We start from the raw sequence: 20,378 nt of genomic DNA, 5'->3' as shown, positions 1-20,378 counted from the left end.
CTTTCCCGGTTCCAGAGCGAGGGAAAGGGAAACGAGCCGTGGCAGTGGTGAAGAGAGAACTTTTATTAAAAACTCCCCAGTCTTTGCCTTTCGATAACTGCGGGGGGTGGGTGTGACACTGAGGAGTAACTTCCCAGAACACAGCTCTTTTCTGGCCTGTGCCTTTGCTGTAGAGCGGTGGTTTTCAAACGACTTGCATTGGTGACCCCTTTCACACAGTGAGCCTCTGAGTATCAGCCCCTCTTATAAGTTAAAAACGGGGGTGGGGGGAATTTAAAGGGGGCTCGGGGCTGTCAGCCCCATAGAACTGATAGTTCGTGACCCCCATGTAATTACCTTGGGACCCCCTGAGGGGTCACACCCCCAGTTTGAGAACCCCTGCCGTAGTGGATAGGAATGGCTAGAGCCAGGCATTGCTGTGTGGTGCATGATGGTGCTTCAGCCAGGAGGCTGGAAGGGCCCAGACGGGGAGAAGGATGCTCTCTGGCAAGCCTAGAGCCCCGAGCTGGTGGGCGGGCAGTTCTGAGCTGCATCCCCTATCACGTGTATTGCATTAGGGCCTCGGAGTTCAGTTCCTGGCTGGGACCCCCAGGTGCTAGGCACGGCTCTGTAGGCTTGTCTGGGTGTTCGGGCTGCAGACTCTGCTCGCGGTCCCTCTATGGCTGCTGAACTGTTTGCCTCAGTAGCTCCAGTTCCAAGTGTAGGTCATGGGTTGTCTTTTGTCTTGGGCTGGTGTCCAAGACCAGCGTTCGTTTCGCTTCTGTAATTAGCTGGCAGGAAGGCTGACACCTACTCCAGAGGAGGATGCCAAGGCAACTGATCTCCATCAGCTGTCACCAGACCAGTCTCTCCTGTCCATCCCAAACCTGTTCTCTTACGTGCTCGTCTCCTGCTCCGCCCAGGTTGATGGGCACTCTGCTCTCATCTGTCCTCTGTGGAGCTGGGTTCGCACTGTGTCTGACGGCCGCCAGGGTGTTCCTGTTCCGTCTGCGAGCTGGCTGCCCCAGCGCAGCGGGGGGCCTGGCCCTTCTCCTGCCCTGGCTGGGAGCTGACCTGTTAGCGTGTTTACTGTTAGCGGCAGGTGCCTTTCCTCAGCGCGCTGCTTTGCTTGTAATAAACAGCTCCCAGTGAATGGCGTTTGCCTGCAGACCGAGCTCTTGCTGTGAACAAGCCTCCCTTGGTGCTGGGAGCGCGCTCTGCCGTATCCAGAGCAGCGGGGGGCTCTGCGGTGGAGACACAAGGTTCCTGTTGTTTCTCTTTGAGGCCTTGGCTTGTCCTCCACCCTCTGAGTGTGAGGCCAGGCTGGGAAGCTGGGTTGACCTAATCTGTCTGCCCTTGGACTCTTGGCGGCATCACTCGCTCACCTCTTCCCGGGGATTTTTTTTGCAATACTTGGCTCTAAAGCAGCCCAGTGTATGGGTTGCTTTGGTATCGGGTTCAGACATCTCCAAACAGGGGCTGGGTGGGGATTTCAGACTCTGCAAGAGACTCCTCAAGCTGGATTGATTGATTTGATTGATTGATTTTATTTTAAGATACCTTGGAAAAGAGGAATGAAACCTCTCTCCGAATGGCTGGCCTTCTGGAACTATCCCCTTGACTGAAGACCAAGAGCCTACCTGAGGGTGCAGCCCAGCCTGGAGGTACCAACCACCCTTGTTCCTCCAGCACCAGGGTAATCTCCACTGCCGGGTGTTTGGCAGCCAGGCCTTTCTGAAACCCTGGTGAGAGGCTCACCTGCCACCCGCCCTGCTGTGGAATCTGGATCTGGGAAATATTTTCCGTCTGCCAGTTAGGCTCTTTGCTGCCTGTGAGCTTTATGGCTCCTCATTCCTCCCCATGCTGTGCCACATTAGGCTCCAGCTCCCAGTGAAGCCCAGCTCCCAGGTCTTGCTATAAATGGAAACAAGTTAGGGAAACGTGTGGTTGCAGCAATCCTGGGATCAGCTTCAGATTAACTCTTCCATGCTGGGCTTCTGGCTCTGGGAATTTCAGGTGCTTTGGTTCTGTACCATTTGCAAACCCTCTGGTGGTAGCTTAGGGTCCCGGACCCTGGCTGTGGCTGAGTGATGATCGCTGTTTATCAGAGTGTGAGTGCTGACTTCCCCGAGGGCTGCTGGGCTGCAGAGAGGTGGGAGCTGGGTTCTAAGGCCCCATTTCAAGGTAGCTCTTGAATCTCAAACTACGGTTCTTCTTAATCTCCCTCTGGGGAAAAAACCCCAAACAAAACATCCTCTTCTGTCTTTACTTCCTAGTTAGTTTGATCCTCGCCTCGCCTCTCTGCCATGGCTTCTGGAGGGGAGGGTCCGGCTGATGGCTTCCCTGACTGGGCTGACACCAGCATCGATCTCAGCTCACCAGGCCTCGCCAAGGCCAGTGTCTCCATGCTGGACAATGGGGAGGACTTCGAAGTCCTCGATGAGGATGACGACGATGACGACTTGAGTGAACTCCCCCCTTTGGAGGACATAGGGACAGGAAGGACCCCACCAGCCAGAGATGACACCCAGGCGCCTGGGTCAGAGCAAGCCCCAGAGGAGGCCTCCAACATGCCCCAGGCAGCTGAGGAGTGGCTTGATGTCTTGGGTAAGATCCTGTGTAGGAAGATGCCATGCTGTTTCCCGCTGCCGTAAGCCCTTCCCCTTCTCCCTGCCTCCCAGTGAGAGCAAGCAGGCTGAAGTCAGGGCTCCCATGTGCCCCCCGCGGCAGCTCTGGAGCTGGCAGGAGATGCCGTAGTGGTGTGGGAAAGGGGGCCTGAAGGTGTGGCAGATGCCTCGCTATGGAGCCTTTGGCCTCTGGGCCACCTGTCTGTACCCAGGTCAGGTGTCGGCAGTCATTGCGGTTTGATTACAGTGCCTGCTGTGAATCAGGTGTGCGTTCATTCAGGAGAGGTCTCGGCCCAGCCTCCAGCAGTATGCAGGTTGTTGGCTTGGATCACCGCAGCATTCAGAGCGGGCTAGTGCTTCCCAAGAAGAAAAAGATCTGGGGACTGTGGTGGCTAATCCGCTGAACGAGAGCACCCAGTGAGACGCTGTGACAAAAGGGCTAATGCCATCCTGGGAAGCACAAACCGGGGGATGGCGAGTGGGTGCAGAGAGGTTATGGCACCTCTGCACTTGGCACCAGTGCGACCGCGGCTGGAATCCTGCGTCCAGCGGTGGTGCCCACAGTTCAGGAAGGATGTTCATACTTAGAGAGAAAAGCCACGAGGCTGATGAAAGGATTTGATGATGTGCCCCTCCGGGAGGGATTTGGGAGCTCAGTCTGTTTGGTGTGACAAAGAGGTTAAGGAACGACTTGGTCCGTCTAAGTCCCTACCTGGGAAACAGAGATCTGATGATGGGCTCTTCAGCGTAGTAGACCAGGGGATGTTGTAACACAACCAAAGGGCTGGAAGTTGAAGCCAGACCAATTCCGACTGGAAATAAGCTGTAAATTTTCAACAGTGAGAGTCGTTAACTCGTTTACCAAGGGGTGAGGTGGGTTCTCGATCGCTGGTGATTTTAAAGTCAAGATTGGATGATTTTCCAAAAGTTTCATAGATCCTAAGGCCAGAAAGGCTCATTGTGATCATCTAGTCTGACCCCCTGCAGAGCATAGGCCAGAGACCTGCCCCCCCAATAATCCCTAGAGCAGATTGGTTAGAGAAACATCCAGTCTTGATTTAAAAATGGCCAGTGATGGAGACTCCCCCTTGACCCTCGGTAAATTGTCCCGATGGTTAAATACAAAGAGCTGCTCTAGAATGAACAGGGGCAGGTTTCTGGTCTGTGTTACCTGGGAGGTCAGACTAGCTGATCACAACGGTCCTTTCTGGCCTTGGAACCTACAAAATGCTGAGCAAGACGCAGCCCCCGCCCCCGGGAGGTAAGTGGCAGCTCTTCGGGGGATCCCCCAGCTAACGTCTCAGCAGAGAGGCATGGAGCGTGAACCCTCCCTCTTGTCTCTAGCCCAGTCCCTCCCTGGCAGGATAGTAACAGGTTGGTGGTAGTTGCTGGGGGTCAGTTTGCTTTGTCCCGCTCTCCCTCCTTGGTGTCTGTATCCAGGAGCCTTTGTTCCCCAAGGCTGTGAATCCAGTGGCTCTTCAGGGCCACCACGTTCTTGTCAACATGAGCCACGGGAGCAGTGACTGCGTGGCCAGCTCTGAGCCCGGCATCCGCTCCCTAGTGGGAATGTGCCAACTTGGCTGCCTCCCTTGCTACTTTAAAGCCAAGTGGACATGGGCGGCGTGGGTGACGTGCTTCTGGCTCCTGTCTGTCTGCCCAGGGAGTGGCTTACTCAAGAAGAAGACCCTGGTGCCAGGTCAAGGTGTGGAGAGCCGTCCGTGCAAAGGCCAGGATGTCACTGTCCGACTCAAAGCGATGCTGGAGGATGGCAGCGTGGTGGAGGACAATCCCAGCCTCTCCTTCACCCTGGGAGACTGTGACGTTATGCAGGTAGGTGCGAGGTGGCTGAGGCCTGTGTGCTCCGGAGCTGGAGGTGTTTGGGGCAGGAGAGGAGAAGAATCTCTGCACGGCTCTGACCTGCCTGGTGGAGCCCAGCCTGCGTGCAAAGCCTGGTTCATTGACCTGGGAATGTTCAGGTGGGAGGGCCCGGTGTGGGTCAGACTCCTGCTTCCTCTGGGCCCGGTATCCTGCCTGCCCCGAGTGACTGCAGACACCTGGTGCTCCAGGGAGAGCTCTTGTTCCTTTGTCATCTTCATCATGCACCTGGCTCACTGAGGAATGCTGTATGTGGGGCAGTGCAGGGGAGGAGGGGCCCAGGAAATTTCTTCTTTATCCCCAAAGGGGATGTCTGTGTCCTGAGGCAGAGGCTGTTTATCTTGCGCCAAGCTGCCGTGTTGCTCTGTGGCTTTGGCAGCTGGCAGCTCCTCCAAGAACTCGGGGAGAGAGAGCAGGTGGGGCGGGAGCGCGTCCCCCCGGCAACCCACAGGAGCCGTGTGAGTGCTTCCTTCGCCCGGCTTGGCAGCGGGGCTCCCTGCCTTGCTCGAAGGCACCTGGTCGCATTGGCCGATTGACCCGGCGCTCTGCGCAGAGACCCAATTCTGGGACCCACAGACTGATGCCCTCTTGCCCTGCCCCGCTCTGTCCCTGCATTGTGCCGTGCTCACTCTGGTTTGCCTGGCGCCCGGCCGGCCGGCCTGCACGCTGAGCTGCTCTGTGCTGGTTTAATGGCCTGTCCAGCAGTACAGCCCCTTTGCCCACACTACAGCAGCCCTCTGGGGAGGAGCCCAAGTCTGGCTGTGGGATTTGAATCCATGACCACCCGCTCCCGTGCAGAGAGGGCCTCCACTGACCTCCCTCTGAACTCTGGGTCCCTGCAGGCCCTAGACCTGTGTGCACAGCTGATGGAAATGGGAGAAACTGCCTTCATCATGTCGGATTCCAAGTACTGCTACGGCCCGCAGGGCAGGTGAGTGGGGTCCTGGGACTTGTGGAGAGGTAACCACAGCAGGACCAGAGGGGGTGGGGGGATCCTTGGAGAGGAGGCTTAGCTGGTGTGGCCCCTGGCCTGCAGCAGCGAGGTCAAAGGCTGGAGTCTCTGCCGTGGGGAGAGTGAGAGGAGGTGTTGGTCTCAGGGCCAGCGCAGCCCATTAGGTGACCTAGGCGGTCGCCTAGGGTGCTAACATTTGGGAGGCGGTGACTGGATCTTCAGCCACCCTGCTCGTCAGTGGTATTTCAGGGGCGGGACCTTCGGCTGGCTAGGGCGCCAAAAAAGCTGGCGGCGCTCCTGGTTGGTCTCATTACAGTTCCTCATCGACGTGTCCCCAGCGCAGTTCACCCCCCAGCCGCAGTCCCAGTAGATAAGCCCAGGTGTCAGTCGGGGTGGGGTGGGATTTCTTCAGGGCAGGAATGAGGCATAGCTGGCAACAGGGTCTGTTCTGCTGCCCTCCGTGGTCTGGCTGCCTCCGCACATGTCAGTCTTCGGGGTGCCCCTTTCCCCAGTGCTGAATCTGCATGGCTCCTCGGCAGCCCGGGGGTGTTCGGGGGCAGCTCGGATGCAGAGCCATAGCGTTGCTGGCCCCAGAGCCACAGCAGCCTGGGCTGGGCCCGTTCTTCCTCCTGCGAGAGGTGCCATCGCGTCTCCTCCATCATGTGAGCAGGAGCCCCGACATCCCGCCCCACGCAGCCCTCACCCTGGAAGTTCAGCTGCTGGCCGTGCAGGACGCTCCCGACCTGGAGCTCCTCCGTGGGAGAGAGAAAATCCAGCTGGCCAATCGCAAGCGGGAGCGCGGGAACTTCTACTACCAGCAGGCGGACTACGTGCTGGCCATCAACTCCTATGACATCGCCCTGAAGACCATCGACTCCAGCTCCAAAGGTACCTGCCCTGCCCTGGGGTCAGCCAGTCCTGCCTGAGCAGCAGGGCTCTGGGAAGCGGAGTTACTGCACATCTGAGGTGTCTCCACCACCGCTCAGCCCTCCTCGTCCTCGCGTGTGACGCTGGCCCCTCGTCGAACAGCGTCTCCTCGCCTGAGCCGGGGAGTCCCATGCCCAGGAGCTGGGTCTCCTGGCAGCCTGGGTCTCTCGGGAGCTGTTGCCCTCTGAGATGCCTCCTTGTCTGGGGCCCTTCTGCAGTGCCAGGGGAGATTTTTTTGGAAAGCAGCGTTCGGTGGCTTTACAGCCTGCTTCCTTCATTGCCCACCTGCTCCTCACCCAGCGTCCCCCGCGGGCAGCCATAGCAGCACGGTTCTGAGATCCGGGTCTCCATGGGCACCCTCTGTTGGTCTGTCCGTGGCTGTGAGCCCCTTGGGGTAGAGGCTGGCTCCTCTCTGCCCTGCCCGGAGCCCAGCAGCGGCCTATTGGGGCTCCCCAGGGATAACCCTCCTGGGCTGTTGGTGGCCCAGGTGAGGTCTAGACACCTCCATGGCTTGTGGGATAGGGAGGCGGGTTCCCTGCAATGCAGAATGAAGAGAGCTGAAGCAGGGTTGGAAAGCAGTTGTACTGCAGGCGTAACTCAGCTCTGGGATCTCCGCAGTCGACTTCAGCCCAGAGGAGGAGGCCGAGCTGCTGGAGGTGAAGGTGAAATGCCTCAACAACCTGGCAGCTTCTCAGCTCAAGCTGGACCATTATGAGGCTGCCCTGAGATCCTGCACCCAAGTCCTGGAGCACCAGCCGGAGAACATCAAGGCCCTCTTCCGCAAGGGGAAGGTAAGGGTGGGGCTCTGTGCTGCGCGAGGCCCCCTCCCTTTGGCAGCGGGAGCGTCGGATGGAGACCTTGGCCTCTTGCGGCCTGGGTGGGAGCATGTCCACTGGGGGTGGCCAGGGCCTCTCTGCTCAGCTTTGTGGCTTGTCTTCCAGGTGCTGGCACAGCAGGGCGAGTACAGCGAGGCCATACCCCTCCTCAAAGCAGCTTTGAAGCTGGAGCCATCAAACAAGGTAGGGTGCTGTGCCCGCTGCTGGCTGGGCTGCTGCTGCATTGGGCTTGGGTAGCGGGTTCCTCTGCCTGCTGGGATGGAAGCGAGCGACCAGCTGAGGATTTACCCCGCTGGAGCCGCCAGGCTCCTGGTTGTGTGGCATCGCCTTGCTGAGACTGTGTTCTTGTTGCCAGCCATCCCGGCGTGGGGAGGCCGACTGGAGCAGGTCAATGCTGCTCTGCTGGCCCGTGCGAGGCAGGCAGTGTCTCCTGGGGGCTCAGATTGCAATGGTGGCATGTGTTCACACTGCGTCGTGTAGGGACTGAACCTGCTCTGGCTATGGATCGGATGGGAAAACGGATCTACTGGGTCTCTGCTTTTTCCCCTTCCTCCTTTGCCCCCAGAATCGAGTCCCACGGCAGGCAGGGCCCCCTCCAGCCCAGCCTTTGTTAAAAATGCCCCCTCCATTGATGGTTCCAGCCCGGCAACTTCCAGTGTCTTGGGCCATCATTGCAGGAGGTGGGGCGGGAACCAAGCCCTGGCTCCTTGCTTGGCACTGCAGGGCATAACTGACTGCCCTGGGAGCAGCCCCATAGACCTAGACTCCAGTTCAGCACGTGGGCCAGGACAAGCTCTGGGTAGGGAATTTCCTGCTGCAGGAGTAGAAGCCCTGAGGCAGCCTGGAAATACCCCGGATGGCAGTGAGGCTCGTGGACTGGGCAGAATTCACAAACACTCCATGCGGCAGGGCAGAGAGTGGAGCAGGGCTTTGCTCGGGGGATGAGCTCTCCCTGTCTGTCAGCGAGTGCCCCTGACTATGAAAAGGCATCTCAGTGGGCACTTCACTTCAGAGGTGTTAGACTTTATATCCCTGTGGCACCTAAAGGCCACAGATAAGATGGGCCCATTGTGCTAGGGGCTGTACAAACCTAGTGAATGACGGTCCCTGCCCCAAAGAGCCTACAGCGTAAAAGGGGGCATCTCTGTTAGGGAGAGAGGTGGTGTTCGTGACGGGTTGGATCACAGAAACCCTCTTGGGAGCTGCCACCTGATGTGCCCAGACTACTTCTACTCCTACCTTCCCTGCCAGCTCGGGGCCCCAGCACCCTGTCCTGCTGAGCCAGACGCTCCCCTCTGCTCCAACACAGACCCAGGCTCTGAATTACTTGCCCCAAAGCTGCAGGTTTACCTGAAAGCAGCTCACAGAAGTGTTCTTGTCTTTAACACTCAGATGCCCAACTCCCAATGGAGTCTAAACCCAAATAAATCCGTTTTACCCTGTATAGAGCTTATGCAGGGTAAACTCATAAATTGTTCACCCTCTATAACACTGATAGAGCGAGATGCACAGCTGTTTGCTCCCCCAGGTATTAATACATACTCTGAGTTAATTAATAAGTAAAGAGTGATTTTATTAAATACAGACAGTAGGATTTAAGTGGTTCCAAGTAGTAACAGACAGAACAAAGTAAGTCAGCAAGCAAAATAAAATAAAATCAAACTGAATACAGATAAGATCCTCACCAGTTCCAGAATGCTCCCTTTTACAGACTAATCTCCTTTTAGCCTGGGTCCAGCAATCACTCACACCCCTTGCACACTGTCCTTTGTTCCAGTTTCTTTCAAGTATCCTGGGGGTGGAGAGGCTCTTTCTTTAGCCAGCTGAAGACAAAATGGAGGGGTCTCCCAGGGGTTTAAATAGACTTTCTCTTGTGGGTGGAGACCCCCTCCTCACACCTATGCAAAGTCCAGTTCCAAGATGGAGTTTAGGAGTCACCTGGGCAAGTCACATGTCCATGCAGGACTCAGTTTTTACAGGTAGCAGCCATTGTTCACCTGCTACCTTGAACCTCCTCAAGTAGACTTCTTATGTGGATTGGAGCATTCCAAGATCCATTGTCCTTTAAGTGTTTCTTGATTAGATACTTAATTTCAACATTCCTTTCTCAAGGAACTGACCAAATGCTCTGCTAAGGTTATTTAGAAATCAAGCTAGTACACAGCCAACATTCATAACTTTGCATAATGATACATGCATACAAATAGGATTAATACATTGAGTAGATCATAACCTTTGAGATGTGTTACATGGGATATGTAGCATAAAACACATTCTAAGCAGATTTCCATAAAGCCTTATGGGAGGTACCGTCACAGTGTTAACTCCTCCTCTTCATCCAGGCAAGTCCCCAAAGGATTTGGCCTCCTTGCAGGTCAGGCGCCACCCAGATTGATTTCTAGCTAGGCCCTTCAGCTGGGCTGGCTGGCTGTTCAGCCTGTGTCAGTGTGACCTTACCGCGCCCTGTGATTGCCGGCCATGTCGCAGAATTCCTTCTTCCGCCCTAATCTGTCCATACCACAAATGGCGTCAAAGCCAAGCGGGGCCAATGGAGACGAACGGGCGAGCCTAGGGTTTAACTTGTGTGAAAGCAGCAAACTGCCTTGTCTCCGTCGGGTGTTACTGGGTTTGCAGTAGCTTCAGGGGAGAACGCACCTTTTCTCGTTGGGACGAGGCCAAAGACAAGCTGGCCCAGTCGGGGGCTGGGATAGCCAGTATGATGGCATGCAAGCGATGTTGTCAGCCACCATCCCAGCTCTCCCCGAAGTGTCTCGTGCACATCAGGAATGTCAGCAGGGGCTGCTTGTCCAGCAGAGACCTGGCCAGTCCTTTGGGCTGTCGGATTTCCCAGGAGCGAAGGCTGCAGGGGTCTGGAGGGCAGCGATGTTAATTAGCTCACAATATGCTGCATAGGATTTGTTTTTCATGAGCTGCAGAATGTAGCTTCACCTGCTCTGTGGTTTAGAGGAGTCTGAACATGACCCACACCGGGTCAGACCCATGGTCCGTCTAGCCCAGTGTCCTGTCTTCCCACAGTGGCCAATGCCAGGTGCCCCAGAGGGAATGAATAGAACAGGGTGATTATCGAGTGACCCATCCCCTGTCGTCCAGTCCCAGCCTCCGGCAGGCAGAACTTTAGGGACACCCAGAGCATGGGGTTGCATAGCCAGTGAGGTACCTGTCCTCCAGCAACTCTGCTAATTCTTTTTTGAATCTGGTTATACTTTTGCCCTTCACAACATCCCTGGGAATGAGTTTCCCAGGGTGACTGTGCGTTGTGTGAAGAAATACTTCCTTCTGTTTGTTTTAAATCTACTGCCTACTAATTTCATTGGGTGACCTCTAGTTCTTGTGTTATGTGAAGAGTAAATAACACTTCCCTAGTCATTTGCTCCACACCAAGTCATGATTTTATAACCATTTATCATATCTCTTCCCCCTCAACCTCCTAGTTGTCTCTTTTCTTTCTGAACAGATCCAGCCTTTTTCATCTCTCCTCACACAGAAGCCGTTCTATCCCCCTAATCTTTTTCTTGCCCTTCTCTGTACTTTTTCCAGTTCTAATACATATTTTTTGAGATGGGGCGACCAGAACTGCATTCAACTCTATTCAAGGTGTGGACATACATTGGATCTATATAGTGCGGTTATATTTTCTTCTGCCTTATCTAGCCCTTTCCTAACTGTTTATAACACTGTTCGCTTTTTTGACTGCTGCTGCACATTGAGCGGGTGTTTTTAGAGAACTATCCACGATGACTCCCAAGATCTTTCTTGAGTGGTTACAGCTAATTTAGACCCCATCATTCTGTATGTATAGTTGGGATTATGTTCTCCAATGTGCATTACTTTGCATTTATCAACATTGAATTTCATCAGCCATCTTGTTGCCCAGTCGCCCAGTTTTGTGAGATCCCTTTGTAGCTCTTCACAGTCAGCTTTGAACTTAACTGTCTTGAGTAATTTTGTATCATCTGCAAACTTTGCCACCTCACTGTTTACCTCATTTATCAATATGTTGAACAGCCCTGGTCCCAGTACAGATCCTTGGGGGACTCTGCTATTTACCTCTCTCCATTCTGAAAACTCTGACCATTTATTCCTTCCCTTTGTTTCCTGACTTTAAACCAGTTACCAGTCCATGAGAGGACCTTCCCTCTTATCCCATGACAGCTTACTTTGCTTAAGGGCCTTTGGTGAGGGACCTTGTCAAAGGCTTTTGGAAAGTCCAAATAGTCTGTATCCACTGGATCACCCTTGTCCACAGGCTTATGGTGACCCCGTTAAAGAATTCTGATGGATTGGTGAGGCATGATTTCCCTTTACAACAGCTGTGATGACTCTCCCCCAACAAATCATGTTCATCTGTGTCTGATCATTCAGTTCCCCCGGGCTGTCAGTCAGACGCCTTTCATCGGATGCAAGCCAAGCACACAACAATATTGAGCATTTCTCTTCCCACCCTCTATGCTGAGGTGCCAGATTCTCACTCTTCAAATAGAGTAGGTGAAAAGGAGGCGCTGGCTAATTCCTTCCCCCCACGGGGGAAGGTTCTGCTCTGGAGATGGAATTCAAGGGACTGCACCCAAGAATTCCTCATGGGCTCGCAACTCTCATGAAACCCGCCTAACAGGATCGACCTGGCAGACAGCCTGTGGGGTTCGGACAAGCAGCAATCACTGGGCTAACTTGTTGCATTTCACTCTCAAAAGCATCTTAAACACACCGTCTGGAATCCAACCTTCTCTCGGGCGCCACTGATTTTTATTACTTTGGAAACGGTCAGATTAAATTTGGCCCGAAAGGCTGGTTTTGGAAAGGCTCCTCTTTCCAGAGCCTAAATCTCTTTCCATGAAAGGCAGAAACTGGAAATTCTGCATAGCTTGTCAAGGAAGAGCCCTTCCCCTGCAGCGCTCGGCTAGCGTACAGGAACCAAAGCGAGACGGCCCTGACTCCACATTGCTCCAAATGAGGGAAGTCACGGGGAGAGCCCATCAGTGGGGAACAGCAAACTTGGATCCTTTTAAATTAGCTGAGTCTTAGAAACACCCAGGATCAATAACAGGAGTCCAGGTACTTTTCACCATGCCCGTGTGCCTTTACAAAGCCACTTGGTGGGATTGCCTGCTGTGAAGAGACAAGTATCCAGCTTCCCACAGCAGAGGGCGCCGTCCCACTACACAAGTGGCAAAGGCCGGAAGCCAAATACCTGACACTCTCCAGGCCCTGGCTCCTTGCTTGGCACTGCAGGGCATAACTGACTGCCCTGGGAGCAGCCCCATAGACCTAGACTCCAGTTCAGCACGTGGGCCAGGACAAGCTCTGGGTAGGGAATTTCCTGCTGCAGGAGTAGAAGCCCTGAGGCAGCCTGGAAATACCCCGGATGGCAGTGAGGCTCGTGGACTGGGCAGAATTCACAAACACTCCATGCGGCAGGGCAGAGAGTGGAGCAGGGCTTTGCTCGGGGGATGAGCTCTCCCTGTCTGTCAGCGAGTGCCCCTGACTATGAAAAGGCATCTCAGTGGGCACTTCACTTCAGAGGTGTTAGACTTTATATCCCTGTGGCACCTAAAGGCCACAGATAAGATGGGCCCATTGTGCTAGGGGCTGTACAAACCTAGTGAATGACGGTCCCTGCCCCAAAGAGCCTACAGCGTAAAAGGGGGCATCTCTGTTAGGGAGAGAGGTGGTGTTCGTGACGGGTTGGATCACAGAAACCCTCTTGGGAGCTGCCACCTGATGTGCCCAGACTACTTCTACTCCTACCTTCCCTGCCAGCTCGGGGCCCCAGCACCCTGTCCTGCTGAGCCAGACGCTCCCCTCTGCTCCAACACAGACCCAGGCTCTGAATTACTTGCCCCAAAGCTGCAGGTTTACCTGAAAGCAGCTCACAGAAGTGTTCTTGTCTTTAACACTCAGATGCCCAACTCCCAATGGAGTCTAAACCCAAATAAATCCGTTTTACCCTGTATAGAGCTTATGCAGGGTAAACTCATAAATTGTTCACCCTCTATAACACTGATAGAGCGAGATGCACAGCTGTTTGCTCCCCCAGGTATTAATACATACTCTGAGTTAATTAATAAGTAAAGAGTGATTTTATTAAATACAGACAGTAGGATTTAAGTGGTTCCAAGTAGTAACAGACAGAACAAAGTAAGTCAGCAAGCAAAATAAAATAAAATCAAACTGAATACAGATAAGATCCTCACCAGTTCCAGAATGCTCCCTTTTACAGACTAATCTCCTTTTAGCCTGGGTCCAGCAATCACTCACACCCCTTGCACACTGTCCTTTGTTCCAGTTTCTTTCAAGTATCCTGGGGGGTGGAGAGGCTCTTTCTTTAGCCAGCTGAAGACAAAATGGAGGGGTCTCCCAGGGGTTTAAATAGACTTTCTCTTGTGGGTGGAGACCCCCTCCTCACACCTATGCAAAGTCCAGTTCCAAGATGGAGTTTAGGAGTCACCTGGGCAAGTCACATGTCCATGCAGGACTCAGTTTTTACAGGTAGCAGCCATTGTTCACCTGCTACCTTGAACCTCCTCAAGTAGACTTCTTATGTGGATTGGAGCATTCCAAGATCCATTGTCCTTTAAGTGTTTCTTGATTAGATACTTAATTTCAACATTCCTTTCTCAAGGAACTGACCAAATGCTCTGCTAAGGTTATTTAGAAATCAAGCTAGTACACAGCCAACATTCATAACTTTGCATAATGATACATGCATACAAATAGGATTAATACATTGAGTAGATCATAACCTTTGAGATGTGTTACATGGGATATGTAGCATAAAACACATTCTAAGCAGATTTCCATAAAGCCTTATGGGAGGTACCGTCACAGTGTTAACTCCTCCTCTTCATCCAGGCAAGTCCCCAAAGGATTTGGCCTCCTTGCAGGTCAGGCGCCACCCAGATTGATTTCTAGCTAGGCCCTTCAGCTGGGCTGGCTGGCTGTTCAGCCTGTGTCAGTGTGACCTTACCGCGCCCTGTGATTGCCGGCCATGTCGCAGAATTCCTTCTTCCGCCCTAATCTGTCCATACCACAAATGGCGTCAAAGCCAAGCGGGGCCAATGGAGACGAACGGGCGAGCCTAGGGTTTAACTTGTGTGAAAGCAGCAAACTGCCTTGTCTCCGTCGGGTGTTACTGGGTTTGCAGTAGCTTCAGGGGAGAACGCACCTTTTCTCGTTGGGACGAGGCCAAAGACAAGCTGGCCCAGTCGGGGGCTGGGATAGCCAGTATGATGGCATGCAAGCGATGTTGTCAGCCACCATCCCAGCTCTCCCCGAAGTGTCTCGTGCACATCAGGAATGTCAGCAGGGGCTGCTTGTCCAGCAGAGACCTGGCCAGTCCTTTGGGCTGTCGGATTTCCCAGGAGCGAAGGCTGCAGGGGTCTGGAGGGCAGCGATGTTAATTAGCTCACAATATGCTGCATAGGATTTGTTTTTCATGAGCTGCAGAATGTAGCTTCACCTGCTCTGTGGTTTAGAGGAGTCTGAACATGACCCACACCGGGTCAGACCCATGGTCCGTCTAGCCCAGTGTCCTGTCTTCCCACAGTGGCCAATGCCAGGTGCCCCAGAGGGAATGAATAGAACAGGGTGATTATCGAGTGACCCATCCCCTGTCGTCCAGTCCCAGCCTCCGGCAGGCAGAACTTTAGGGACACCCAGAGCATGGGGTTGCATAGCCAGTGAGGTACCTGTCCTCCAGCAACTCTGCTAATTCTTTTTTGAATCTGGTTATACTTTTGCCCTTCACAACATCCCTGGGAATGAGTTTCCCAGGGTGACTGTGCGTTGTGTGAAGAAATACTTCCTTCTGTTTGTTTTAAATCTACTGCCTACTAATTTCATTGGGTGACCTCTAGTTCTTGTGTTATGTGAAGAGTAAATAACACTTCCCTAGTCATTTGCTCCACACCAAGTCATGATTTTATAACCATTTATCATATCTCTTCCCCCTCAACCTCCTAGTTGTCTCTTTTCTTTCTGAACAGATCCAGCCTTTTTCATCTCTCCTCACACAGAAGCCGTTCTATCCCCCTAATCTTTTTCTTGCCCTTCTCTGTACTTTTTCCAGTTCTAATACATATTTTTTGAGATGGGGCGACCAGAACTGCATTCAACTCTATTCAAGGTGTGGACATACATTGGATCTATATAGTGCGGTTATATTTTCTTCTGCCTTATCTAGCCCTTTCCTAACTGTTTATAACACTGTTCGCTTTTTTGACTGCTGCTGCACATTGAGCGGGTGTTTTTAGAGAACTATCCACGATGACTCCCAAGATCTTTCTTGAGTGGTTACAGCTAATTTAGACCCCATCATTCTGTATGTATAGTTGGGATTATGTTCTCCAATGTGCATTACTTTGCATTTATCAACATTGAATTTCATCAGCCATCTTGTTGCCCAGTCGCCCAGTTTTGTGAGATCCCTTTGTAGCTCTTCACAGTCAGCTTTGAACTTAACTGTCTTGAGTAATTTTGTATCATCTGCAAACTTTGCCACCTCACTGTTTACCTCATTTATCAATATGTTGAACAGCCCTGGTCCCAGTACAGATCCTTGGGGGACTCTGCTATTTACCTCTCTCCATTCTGAAAACTCTGACCATTTATTCCTTCCCTTTGTTTCCTGACTTTAAACCAGTTACCAGTCCATGAGAGGACCTTCCCTCTTATCCCATGACAGCTTACTTTGCTTAAGGGCCTTTGGTGAGGGACCTTGTCAAAGGCTTTTGGAAAGTCCAAATAGTCTGTATCCACTGGATCACCCTTGTCCACAGGCTTATGGTGACCCCGTTAAAGAATTCTGATGGATTGGTGAGGCATGATTTCCCTTTACAACAGCTGTGATGACTCTCCCCCAACAAATCATGTTCATCTGTGTCTGATCATTCAGTTCCCCCGGGCTGTCAGTCAGACGCCTTTCATCGGATGCAAGCCAAGCACACAACAATATTGAGCATTTCTCTTCCCACCCTCTATGCTGAGGTGCCAGATTCTCACTCTTCAAATAGAGTAGGTGAAAAGGAGGCGCTGGCTAATTCCTTCCCCCCACGGGGGAAGGTTCTGCTCTGGAGATGGAATTCAAGGGACTGCACCCAAGAATTCCTCATGGGCTCGCAACTCTCATGAAACCCGCCTAACAGGATCGACCTGGCAGACAGCCTGTGGGGTTCGGACAAGCAGCAATCACTGGGCTAACTTGTTGCATTTCACTCTCAAAAGCATCTTAAACACACCGTCTGGAATCCAACCTTCTCTCGGGCGCCACTGATTTTTATTACTTTGGAAACGGTCAGATTAAATTTGGCCCGAAAGGCTGGTTTTGGAAAGGCTCCTCTTTCCAGAGCCTAAATCTCTTTCCATGAAAGGCAGAAACTGGAAATTCTGCATAGCTTGTCAAGGAAGAGCCCTTCCCCTGCAGCGCTCGGCTAGCGTACAGGAACCAAAGCGAGACGGCCCTGACTCCACATTGCTCCAAATGAGGGAAGTCACGGGGAGAGCCCATCAGTGGGGAACAGCAAACTTGGATCCTTTTAAATTAGCTGAGTCTTAGAAACACCCAGGATCAATAACAGGAGTCCAGGTACTTTTCACCATGCCCGTGTGCCTTTACAAAGCCACTTGGTGGGATTGCCTGCTGTGAAGAGACAAGTATCCAGCTTCCCACAGCAGAGGGCGCCGTCCCACTACACAAGTGGCAAAGGCCGGAAGCCAAATACCTGACACTCTCCAGGCCCTGGGGGCCGAAGCCGCGGGACCAGCGGCCCCTCCGTGCTTGGGGCGGCAAAATGTCTAGAGCCGCCCCTGCTTAGATGTGTTAACTCCAAGCCTGGGCTGCTTTCCCCTCCTCCCAAGCCGGGTCTCTGTGACTCTCGGGGCTGGGAGCACAGAAAATAGTGGGACCTGGGAGCAGCCTGGCTAGGCTGCCATGCCCAGCACCTGCCAGGAGCTCAGGCCCGAGCCTGACGGCAGTGTCCTGCCATAACAGCTGTGGCACTGGCTGCAGCTCCACCCTGGAAGAGGCTGGAAGCCGCAGGACCTGCTTTGCCTGGGACCCTCCTGTTGTCCTGCCCCTGCTGGTGCTCTCCCCTCTGCTGGGGATTCCATGGCCTGAGCAGCAGCCTCAGCCAGGCAGGGCAAGCAGCCCTTTCCTGGCATGCTGAGGAGCCATCCCCAGGGTTGTGATGGGCCCGTTGCCGCTGATGGACCAGGCTGAGCCACGTGCTTGTGGAGGGATCTGGTTTGGTGGCCGGGGGGGGGAGAGGAATTGTAGCAGGACTTTGCCCCAGGGTGGGGCTCCGGCAGACCAGCCGCAGAGGTGTGGCTTCGTTACCCACCACTAGGGTGCATCTCGCCCTCCAGCAGCGGGTCTCAAACTTTTTTACTGGCGACTCTTTTCGCATCGCAAGCCTCTGAGTGTGAGCCCCCACCCCCAGTAAGTTAAACACACTGTTAATATATTTAACACCATTATAAGTGTTGGAGGCAAAGTGGGGTTTGGGGTGGAGGTTGACAGCTCATGGACTCCCCCATGACCTTGCGACCCCCTGAGGGGTCCTGACCCCCAGTTTGGGAACCCCTGCTCTAGAGGGCTGGAGCAAATACAAGGCCCTGTCGCCCACACGTGAGGCTCTGAGGTGGGAAACTGAGGCACAGAAGTGACGTGTCTGGCTGTACAGCAAGGACCCGTACTCAGGAGTCCTTGTTCTCAGCTGCCTGCTCTCCCGGGCAGAGGCCTGGCCTGCCTGAACTGAGCAGCCTGGGTGTGCTGCCCCTGCTCAGAGTGGGGGCTAGGTGGCAGTGGGGAGGGGCGGCTTGGGCACAGATGGCTTCTGCTGCCTAGAAGGGTGGCGCAGCCTTGGTGTCTGAGCTCCTCTGTGCAGCCCTCGGACGCCCAGTTCGGCAGAGCCCGGCTCCGAGGGGCTGCGGGCTCTGAGTCCTCGCAGGGCTGTCGTGTTGCTCTTTCCTCCCAGCCCCCGTGTGCAGAGCGCCCTGGGAGCTGGCTGGAGAGGGGGAATGGGGCTGGCGTCTCATGTGGGGCTGGCTGTCTCGCTCCCAGACTATCCATGCGGAGCTCTCCAAGTTGGTGAAGAAACACGCGGAGCAGAAGAACGTGGAGACCGCGATGTACAGGAAGATGCTGGGGAACGCCAGCACCAGCAGCACCCCTGCACCGTGCAAAGACAAGACGCCCCGGGTGAGTGGTGGAGGATGCGGGGGTGGGAAGGAGCCTGGGAAAGCAGCAATGTGCTGGGGCCTCTGAGATCTCTCCCGGCTCCCAGAGTGGTTCCGTACTCGCTGTGTTCTGGCTGCCGCTGCCTGTGCCCCCACGTGCTGGCAGAGCAGGCTCCAGTGTGCGTGAGCCCTGCTGGGGCTCTCCTAGTCAGCACAGAGCCAGCACGTGCCAGGGAAACTGCTGATTGTGTGCCAGGCTCTGAGCTGAGTCTGGAGCTGCCAGCTGGAGGGGCCTGGGGTGGAGAGGGCAGAGGTGCCTGCTTGCTGTGGCTGGTCACGAGGGGGCAGGCTCCCAATCCGGCAGCCCAGAGAGCTGCAGCGCCATCGGTCCACCTGATGGCCCCACCCCTGGCCAGATAAAGGCTGCGCACAGGCTGCCAGTCAGCCCCTGCTGTGCCCAAATGCTCCTGGGGCAGGGAACCTCCCTGCAGCCCAACTTGTGGGGGTTGGGAACCGCAATCCTATGTAACAGGCACAGGACTGGTCCCTCCTGCTCTTTCCAGGCTGCTTTTGGGCCCCAGAGCCAGCGGGGTTCTAACGAATTCCCTGTCGGGGCAGCCTGCCCCTGGAGCACCCCTGGCCGGGTCCGGCTGCCTCTCTTCTAACATTCGTGGCTCTTTCCTTCCCCTCCAGTCTATTCCCTGGAAGTGGCTCTTCGGCGCAACAGCTGTAGCGCTCGGTGGCGTGGCCTTGTCCGTCGTCATAGCCGCAAGGAACTAGCTTCGTCTGCGGAGAGGCCCGAGGAGCTGTGCCACGCCCCAGTCTGCCCACCAGCTGCCCCGGCACCTCCGGACCTGCCCCGGTGAGGACTGTCTGATTTTCTCCCCCCAGAGCGGAGCTGGGGCTCTGTGCATCGCTCCCCTCCCCCTACCCACTGATTGTAAATCACAGAATCGACCTCCTCCGCCTGAGGGGCCCGGCAAGCGCGGCGACACCTTTGCAGCAGGACGGGGCGTGGGTGGAGGGGTGGCAGGCCGGGTGGAGACCCCCAGGGCGGGTGAGCCCTCTGCGTGTGGGATGAAGAGCCCAGCATCTCTGCACCTTGACTGCTGGTCTGTCATTGTCCTACCCTGCAGAACCTGCGACCTGGTGCCATCTGCCCCCTTCTGATGGTCAGGCAAGGAGGGGCTCCCCCAAAGAACCACTCTGTTAAGGGATGCAGCTGTTTCTGGGGAAGGGTAGAGCAGGCAGGGCTTGTGTGGCCGTGACTCTGGTTCTGCAGAGCCGGGGTCCATGGTGGGGGATGTTCTCCATGTGACTGTGGGGGAGGGCATGCACTCAGCACCCCATCCCCCTAGTTACAGGGAGCCAGGAGCTGTGCCCAGGGGTGAGGGCTGGTTTTCCTGTTGTAAAGGGTTCTAGTGCCATTGCAGCCACCATGCTCTGCGACAGGCTCCCCGGAGTGTTGGAAGGTGGCGCCTTGGGCAGTGGGGCCGGGCGGGAGCATACAGCCCCTCCAGCAGAGCTCTTGCTGGTACATCAGGGATGGGGGGGGCTCTCTTGGAGCACGCCCTGCCCCCCAGCCTTCATGCGCACCCCGCTGCCCTCTTCACCACAGGGTGGGGTCCAGTGTGCCATGGCCAAGAACTGTCCTAGGAGCGTGAGATGCCCCCTGGAAGCAAAACGCCATGTGGCAGAAATGGTGCAGGGACAAAATGTCTGTGTGTCCATTTCATCCTGCTGGTGCCCAGGGCTTTGATCTCTCTGCGGGTCCTCTGGGGAGGGTATTTCCCCTGTGACTGTAGCTCTGTCCAGCCCTGGTCCTGGATTTCCCAGCTGCTCTATCTCCCTCCCCACTGGGCAGCAGGGCCTGTGTCTTCTGTGTCCACACTGTCCTACCAGCTGCGCTTCTACGGAGTCAAAGTACTATTCCCCCCCCCCCCATCAACTGTGAACCCCCCTCCCCCCCAATAAAAGGACAAGTCACAA

At 54.7% G+C, this 20,378-nt stretch overlaps 1 protein-coding gene across 5 annotated transcripts in view; it reads left to right on the top strand.

Annotated features, from left to right (window-relative positions):
• FKBP8 (FKBP prolyl isomerase 8) overlaps window positions 1-20,378 on the top strand; it is a 22,430-nt gene extending 2,052 nt beyond the window's left edge. For 3 of the 5 annotated variants that reach the window (XM_044998498.1, XM_044998499.1, XM_044998497.1), the window contains exons 2-10: window positions 1,536-1,643; window positions 2,256-2,586; window positions 4,267-4,436; window positions 5,324-5,412; window positions 6,104-6,321; window positions 6,979-7,151; window positions 7,302-7,379; window positions 18,274-18,411; window positions 19,083-20,378. In XM_044998498.1, coding sequence (XP_044854433.1) covers window positions 2,286-2,586; window positions 4,267-4,436; window positions 5,324-5,412; window positions 6,104-6,321; window positions 6,979-7,151; window positions 7,302-7,379; window positions 18,274-18,411; window positions 19,083-19,169 — 1,254 coding nt within the window. In that variant the 5' untranslated portion in view covers window positions 1,536-1,643; window positions 2,256-2,285 and the 3' untranslated portion in view covers window positions 19,170-20,378. The remainder of the gene's footprint in view (window positions 1-1,535; window positions 1,644-2,255; window positions 2,587-4,266; window positions 4,437-5,323; window positions 5,413-6,103; window positions 6,322-6,978; window positions 7,152-7,301; window positions 7,380-18,273; window positions 18,412-19,082) is intronic. The other 2 variants (XM_044998502.1, XM_044998501.1) reach the window with 1 other exon arrangement.

Source organism: Mauremys mutica, chromosome 24 (genome assembly GCF_020497125.1).
Source record: "Mauremys mutica isolate MM-2020 ecotype Southern chromosome 24, ASM2049712v1, whole genome shotgun sequence".
Classification (NCBI taxonomy): Eukaryota; Metazoa; Chordata; order Testudines; family Geoemydidae; genus Mauremys; species Mauremys mutica.
This window is presented reverse-complemented; position numbering and strand designations above follow the sequence as displayed.